Source organism: Triticum dicoccoides, chromosome 7B (assembly GCF_002162155.2).
Source record: "Triticum dicoccoides isolate Atlit2015 ecotype Zavitan chromosome 7B, WEW_v2.0, whole genome shotgun sequence".
NCBI classification, from domain to species: domain Eukaryota; kingdom Viridiplantae; phylum Streptophyta; class Magnoliopsida; order Poales; family Poaceae; genus Triticum; species Triticum dicoccoides.
Genome location: NC_041393.1, coordinates 235333536 through 235341749, shown reverse-complemented (window position 1 = coordinate 235341749; position 8214 = coordinate 235333536). Strand labels below are relative to the sequence as shown.

The window sequence follows — 8214 nt, the reverse complement described above, 5'->3', positions numbered from 1 at the left end:
TTATTAAGCATTTGCCTCTGTTACTAATTATAGAAAGCAAGTAGATCGTGTGGTTGGTCATAACTGTACGCAAACTCTACGTGGTGAGCTTAAAACCTGTATATATCAAAAAAAATCGCTTTTTTGCGAGCTTTTGCATTCGCCAGGCTTCACATTTCATGGGCCGGCCCAGCGCGGGGCACTGCAGGCGCCAGGAGCACGAACGGGCGACTGCAGCGCCGTATAGGAGCTCCCAAGACCGAAGATTCTCTCCCGTCGAGCGAGGACAGTATCGGGCAGGCCTGTTTACCACGGGGATCCTATACAGCACGTACCGCGCCCGCGAGCGCCGTGGCGCGTACCCCCGCCTCGCTCGCTGCTGTTCCTATGGGCTGGCCCATTTCGGGGTTTAACCCCAACCGGTTTTGGGAAGGTTCTAGAACCTTGCCTGAACCTGGTTTTTATGTTTTTCTTTCGGTTTTTTTTTCTTTTTTCGTTTTCCCCCTTTTTCTGTTTTATTTTCTTTTTTTCTTTACTTTGATGTTTTCATTTTTATTCTTTTTTTTAATTTCTGAAAATCTATTAATTCACGATTTTTTTCTAAGATCGTATTTTTTTAATGAAGAATATTTTTTCCAAAATCGTAGTTTTATTTTTACTAAATAGTTACTCTTAAATCATGAAGATTTTTTATGGAAACAGAGAATATTTTTTAAAAAGTCACAAACATTTTTTTCGAAATCATGAACAATTTGTTTAGAAATTTGTGAACATTCTCTTATGTCATGAACTTTTTTTAAAATAATGAACGTTTTAAAATTAAAGACTACTTTTTCGAAATCATAAACATTTTTTCCAAATTTGTGAACATTTTTAGAATTTAGCGAACATTTTTTTGAATTGTGAACATTTTTTCCAAATTTGTGAATATTTTTTTGAATCATGAACATTTTTTCCAAATTCGTGAACATTTTTCGAATTAGCGAACATTTGTTTCAAGTTTTTTAATTATGAACATTTTTTAAATTTTGTGAACATTTTGTTTTGCAAATTCGTGAACAGTTTCTGAATTCTGGAGCATTTTTCTGTAATCATGATTTATTTATTTTGTGAATATTTTTCAATTTCACGAACATTTTTTTGAAATCATGAACATTATTTTAAATTCATGAACTTTTTTTAAATTTTTGAACATTTTTTTCCAAATTCATGAACAATTTTTGAATTTCCAAGCATCTTTTTGATATCCCAAATTATTGGAAAAAAAGAAAAGGAAAAAAAGAAAAAGGAAACATCCACACACAAAAAAACGGCGGCGTCCCGGCCACACATGGGCTGGCCCATAAGAGGAGCGGGGGGTGCGCGCCCGCTTCCTTCGCAGCGCGTGCTGCGCCCGCGCCCCCCATATACCGTGCACATACTTAAAAAATCAGAAATAAATGGGGAGCACCCAGGGATCGATCCTAGCCACTCGGCTCGCCGTTCGTTTCGTGATTAGCTAGTTGGGTGCGGCCTACTTTATGCGGAATAAGCTGTTTTCAGTGGTTTTTCCAGGGTTTTTTTCATTCCTTTTTGCATTTGTTTCTTCATTTTTTTTATTTTTTATTTGATTTATTTTGTTTCTTTTTGGGTTCTCAATTTTTTTGGTTTCCTTTTATTTTTCATTCTATATTTTTTGTACATGTCAATACATTTTTCTAATACACATTTAACATTTTTCTATTCAAATTTAGCATGCTTTAATACATGGTCTACTTTTCTTAATACATATTTTTAACATTTTTCAAATGCTTGATTAACATTTTTCAAATACAAGACTAACATTATTTGAATACTTGATCAACATTTTCCCTATACATACTTTTAAACTTTTACCAAATGCTTGATTAACAGTTTTCAACTAAAAAGATTTAACATTTTTCTATACACATTAGCAGTCGCCTATATTTATATATACTCGTCCGCACTGCTCCTTCTCCTCCAAGAAAGAAAGCTAGGGTTTCTGCCTCTCGCCGGCGCCGCCGCAGGTCCGCTTCGTCTCCGGTGGCCCTAGGACCATGGAGGCGCGGTGGATCCTGCCAAGGGCTGGCGGGAGGGCTCCGTTTTCAGTCGTTTTTTTTCTGTCTTGTTAGGGTTTGTGTCATGCTCAGGAAGGCGGGACGGCGGCGGGTCCCTGAACATGGAATAAAGGTCTCTCCGCCTAGCCCTCATTCCGGCGGTGCATCTAGCATCATTGGTGGGGTGTGTGGAGGTGTGTCTCCGGCAGATCTATCTTTGGTGGATTTTCTCGGATCTCGTCGTTGTTCGTCTACGTTCGTGTGTCTTCGGGTTGAATCCTTTCAACCTACGTTATTCTTCATTGGCGGCGGTTGCTGTTCTGGTGCGCTGGTCCTATGGGGCCTTAGCACGACGACTTCCCGACTGTCTACTACAACAAGTTGTGCCCGACTCCGGCGATGGAGGGGTGATGACGGCGGCGCGCCTTCGGCTCGCTTCAGTGCTTGTAGTCATCGCTAGGTGGTCTACGGATCTGGATGTAATTTATATTTCTGGTGTTCGTTGTACTGCCATTATTGAAGATGAATAGATTGGAAGTTTGTTCGCAAAAAAAAAGTTTCCAAACGCTTGATTAACATTATTCAAACACTTGTTCAATGTTTTTTTCAAATGCTTGATTCACATGTTTATATGCACATAAGAAAACCATCATTTTTTAATGCATCATCAGCATTATTTCTATACACATTTTTTACATTTCCTAAATTCTTATTTAACAATTTTAAATCTTTTTCAACATTTTTTCAAAGTCTTGATTAACATTTTTATATACATGATTAAATATATTTTTTCATGTTTAATACATTATCAACATTTCTCTATACACATTCAACATTTTTCAAATGCTTGATTAACATTTTTCAAATACTTGTTCAACATTTTTTGAATGCTTAATTAAAAAAATTTAAATACTTGTTCATGATTTTTTAAATTCCTTTTTACCATTTTTCAAATATTTGTTCAACATTTTCGGAATTCTTGATTAATATTTTTGTCAAATACTTGTTCAACATTTTTCTCATATTTGTTCAAAATTTTCTAAATGCTTGATTTACAGCATAAACAAGAATATTTTATAATATAAACAAAAATACAAAATTTAAAAAAAAACGAAAACATTTAAAAAAACAGAAAACACGTTGTGGCCTCCCGCGCTCATGGGCCAGCCCACCTCGCTCGCCCCCTTTAGCGAGTCGGAATTGAGACTCGCTGAAGGCGAGATATAAGGGCACCCGGCCCGCCCCGTATGCCCTTATACGGGGTGGGGTGGGCTGGCCCAGGTGGCCAGGTCCACGGCACCGTGTAAGGCTCGTGTCCTCGTACGTCCTGGCGTCCCCCTTCCTCGCCAACAGAAACCCTTGGTGCCGAACTGCTCCATGTCTCAGTACATCCGGCGTAGCACAGCTATCTCCTCCAACGCAACCTTTCTCACAACCTTCCGGCTTTTTATCTGCACCGCCTTCATCACCCTAGAGCTTTTTTTTGCATGGTAATACGTGTCTCATTTATATCATAAGTATCATAGTACAAGTCACGTAACCGATCTGGCAAAACTGAAAAGACAGCGGAAAGCTAGCCTTTGCACAAAGGAACAACAACCAGGAAGTAAAATTACAATCAAGATTGAAGAAACCTCTGAACTTGACACCAACATCCGTCACCTGCCTCTGAAACCACGACAGTAGCCACCAAAGGGAAAAGTGACGGATCACCTTCACATCCAAGCTCGTAGCGGCTCCATCGCTGATATGCAGCTTTGCGGACCTCCAAGGTGGTTCACCAAAGGTAAAACCATTACCGTTGAACGAATCAGACCGGGGCAACACTCCGGACACGCCATCGAACTTCAGATCTGGCACCCCCACACGACTAGAACGCCGGAGGAGAAAACCACATCTGCCATCCACGAACCGCGAACCCAGCACACGATCCACCATCTTCCAGATGCCGCCGATGCAGACCACAATCTGCATCCGCTCCTGGACTACCTCCCAAGCTCCGCGCCGGCGCTGGAGCAAACGCCGTCGCAACGGCGGAGCCCGAGGACACAGGTCCACCACAAGGATGTCGCCGCCGCCACGCAATCCTTGCTTGAACAGACTGATTGCCAAATCCATCCCCAACAATAGGACCGATCGCCTTGTTAGAGTAGGATCCGAAGAAACTTTATTCAACGCCGCCACCGCCGCCGCCGAAGCCAAGACGATGAACGGCCTAAAATCCTAATCTACAAAAGAAAAAACGATCCACGCGCATGGATCCGGCGACCCCCCTCACCACCGACGAGACGACCGTGGCCGCCGGCGAAGGGGAGCCGCCGGACGGCGGTGGCGGGAAAGACTCCTGGCGGCGTTCGCCTTTTCTTTCTTCTGGCGGAAGAAAGAAACGCCTTCGAAAGAAAACGGCTTCTTCATCACCACCCTAGAGCTGCACGCTACAGGTCGCGCTCGCGGTGGTGCAGGCCGTGGCGTACAAGGGAAGGGGGCAGCGAGCCCGGGCGCACCCGCAGCAGGCATTAAGCCCCATGAGGAAGTCGAGCACATGTCAGTTCCCTTGAGGCGCCGTGGGCGCCGTGGGAGAAAAAGAGAGAGGCGATCGTGGGGCTAGGTGAGAGAGGAGGTCGCGGAGGTGCGGGCGAGCGGCGGCAGGTTGGAAGCCGCGGTTTGTTCGGGATCAGGACTCGGAGGAAGGAAATAGATCTGCTGAAGTGCTGAAGGATGGACACTGCGGAAGAGATCGTAGGACGCATGAGTATGGAAAAACCGGTGGGAGAGTGCATAGAAAAAAAACCGGTAGGAAAGGATATGAATCGGTGGAAGGGGTGGAAGCAACTACCAACTTTTCGTCAGATAATTCATTTCTTCTTACTAATATTTTGCCAGGATTTACACCATATGAACTCGAGCTCGTGCAAACGAATGCAAGTACAAGCATGTACATGTACGGAACGAAAACAAATGTTCGATACAATACAACAACATGATGATTCTCGAATTGCTCTTATGGCAATAAATAGCAGAGCCCCGGCTGTATCGTAAGAAAGGCGTATTTGAATTTGATACAAGATACTTGTGCTCGGTGTTCTTAGGCGATATATAGCAGTAGCAGAGCTCCCACTGCTTCTTTCCTGAGGAGGTCATTCTAATCTTAGGCAATAAACCGAGTCGGCTATTGCAAGCATGAACATTGGCTGCAGGTTCTGAACGTCTGGATGCAGATGTAGACTGTGCCTACGTATATGCTCACTCTTTTCCTGACTCTTGGCCCGACCAGTTGTCCCCTTTCTTCTGTGGATCTCTCTTTAATCTCGCCTATGAACAGAAGAACAACAAGAATATAAAGTAACTTAACCAATGTATGATTGTATGAAGACTAACTGTGAATGAACAATTGATATGTTTACTATGTTCATCCATCAATACTGAAACTTTAGTTGCCTTAGAGAAAATACTGGAGCTTCAGCGTTCTCAAACTAACCTCAGTTTGGGTGAGCTCAGCCACCTTCATAATACGGATGCTCTGCACACACACAAAAAAAATAAGCAGCTCTCAAACATTTTTGTATATATACGTGCACCATTCATTAACATTGCAAATGAAATTGTTATGCAGGTGAACTTCAAATGTACGCTAGAGAGCTCCTTTACAGTACCCCTAAATGAATGTGAGCCATCCATGAGGAGAAAGGACTGAACTACCCTTCTAAGTGAAGGGTCAGATTTTAGTGGTACTCCATCTCTGCTGGAGGGAGTACAAGGGTACTGTAAAAAAGCTCACGCTAGAATGCTGTGGAGATAAAAAAAAAAACTAGCTGACCTTAACAGCTGCCAATGCTTCTGTAACAATTTCCTCGAAGCGGGTTAGCTCAGCCATGCTCATCTCTTTAACATCTAGTTCCAAGGCCCTGAAATTAGACAGTGTGTGTAATGCGAAATATATAATCTTAGGCACAGCGTCGATCAGTGTATGGATGTGTGATGGATGAGTAATTACATTTGAGCGAAGCTATTTAGTTCAGATACTGACTCCGGAGCTGGCTGCTCGTTCAGATCAAACTGTCCAAAGAATCGAAAGAACTGGTTAGTAACTTGCTACAGAAACCAAGCATGAATAAATCCATTACAACAGTACAGGTATGGAGGTGGAACTAAATCTCCGATGCATGCTTACCAACTTTACCAGCATTAATTCTCTACCGCAGCTGGTTATATACCTAATTAGCCAACAAAATGGACCTACCAAAGATTGAATTCAAACCCGAAAATTTGAACGCAAGCTGTTTACTTCGAGATTGCTTTCAATCGCTGATAAATATCATCTCCATCATACCCTTTTTGTTTCTACAGTCGTGTTTCCTTTGTCAAGTGCTTAATTGAAGCTAGAAACAGGATCTAGGATTAAAACAGGAAGCCCCATTCTCCTGGGACGATACTTGGCTTAAAATAGAAACTTTTATGTGACGTCTTCCTTGTCAAATATCTGTATTGACTGCTTCTTTCTTTACACCTGGGTTTAGTTTCACTTTGGAAGATGGTCATCTGCTACCAACAACTTAACTATTGGAGAATGATTGGGAGAGGCTGTTTTTGGTCTGAAAATCATTCCTTAGAATTAGAATAGTATCATTTAGGCCCTAAATAAAACAGTGTTTTTACCACTAAGAGCATCTCTAGCTGATTCCTTATATCTTAACTCCTTATATGCCTCCATATACTTAACTCCTTCAAAATTTGCTCCGCTAAAGGTTGCGGAACCTAGCTGAACCCCTATATTTAACTCTCTAAACAAATTGACAAATTCTTCCAACCTTTATCACATACATTTCAAAGAATTGCACAATAATTCATCAAGCATTCGAACGATTCAAATTCAACGTACACAACAAATCGACCATATAAACATGCATATAGTTCATATCATCGAGAAATTCAAATTAAAACATGCACAAAGTTCATCCAAAAGGCACCACATCGATCAAATTTGATCCAAAATCACCACAACATTGCATGTCTTATGTCGTGGATTCGGCCCTACCAAAGGCATGTTTCGGCTGAACGTTCGAAGCACTTTCGTGCTCATCATCTCCAAAGAAAACATCACCACCCCCACGGCCACCACCATCATCACCTCCATAGACACCACCATCACCCCCATGGCCACCACCATCACCCCCATGGCCACCACCATCACCCCCACGAGAGGCCTCCGATTGGGCTATGATCTCTAAATGAGTGAGTTCCCAATACTTCCTTGCCGTGGCATCCATCGCGTTAGGGTCCATGAACATGATAACCCTCTCTTCGGGCTTCTTATCTTTTGCAAGCCTTTCATCCTTGAGTGCAATCCTACGCTCCTCCTCCTTCACCTTCCTCTCTTCGGCCACCAACTTGGACCTCCACTTCTCGTCCTCCAAGCACTTGAGCTCGTTCCACTTTGCCGTCCCGTCTTCTTTGCGTTTGGCTGCCAATGCTTTCTTGCTCTCAACCATAGCATCAAGCTCATCTTTGTAGGCGTCGACGCCTCCATGCTTCTTCCTCTCTTTTGCAATCTTGTTAATTACCGTCCTGCCTCCTGAAAGGGTGTTCATCCTCCTCGTTATCAGCTTCGACGGATATGGTAATCCATGACCTCTTCGGCAACGCATGTGGGGAACAAGAATACATTTTCTTTCGAATCAGCGTGGTTTGAAAGAGAAGGGTTCCTGGATCTAATAGCAAGAGAATGGGCTAAAGATTCAGGAGGGAGATCGAATGTTGAGAGATGGCAGAATAAGATTAGGCATTTAAGTCAGTTCTTACGGGGGTGGGCCAAACACCTGAGTGGGATATATAAGGCTGAGAAGGAAAGGCTCCTTTTACTTATTCAATCCCTAGATTTAAAAGCCTAGTCCTCCATTTTAGATACCAGAGAGCTGGACACTAAAGTGGAGGCAGAATTAAGACTGAAAGAACTGCTTCATGAGGAGGAATTGAAGTGGGCACTGTGACTAAAGTTCGCAAAATCGTCCAAGGGGATGATAACACACAATTCTTCCACATGATTGCGAATGGCAAGCATCGAAAGAAGAGAATCTTTCAGCTTGAGCAAAATGAGGGGACGATTTTAGGACAGGAGAACCTAAAAGTATATATCACCAATTACTATAAGCAGTTGTTTGGGCCTCCCGAGGATAATTTC

The 8214-nt window shown here is 42.7% G+C and overlaps 1 protein-coding gene across 1 annotated transcript in view; it reads right to left on the bottom strand.

The window, feature by feature from the left end:
• Nucleotides 1–4876: 4876 nt before the first annotated feature.
• The window catches only part of LOC119340683 (MADS-box transcription factor 51-like), a 47746-nt gene continuing 44408 nt past the window's right edge, over nt 4877–8214 (bottom strand). Inside the window, exons 3-6 of the mRNA XM_037612606.1 lie at nt 6031–6092; nt 5854–5941; nt 5515–5556; nt 4877–5348 (exon numbers count right to left, since the gene is read on the bottom strand). Of these exons, the coding sequence (XP_037468503.1) occupies nt 5280–5348; nt 5515–5556; nt 5854–5941; nt 6031–6092 (261 nt within the window). The 3' untranslated portion in view covers nt 4877–5279. The remainder of the gene's footprint in view (nt 5349–5514; nt 5557–5853; nt 5942–6030; nt 6093–8214) is intronic.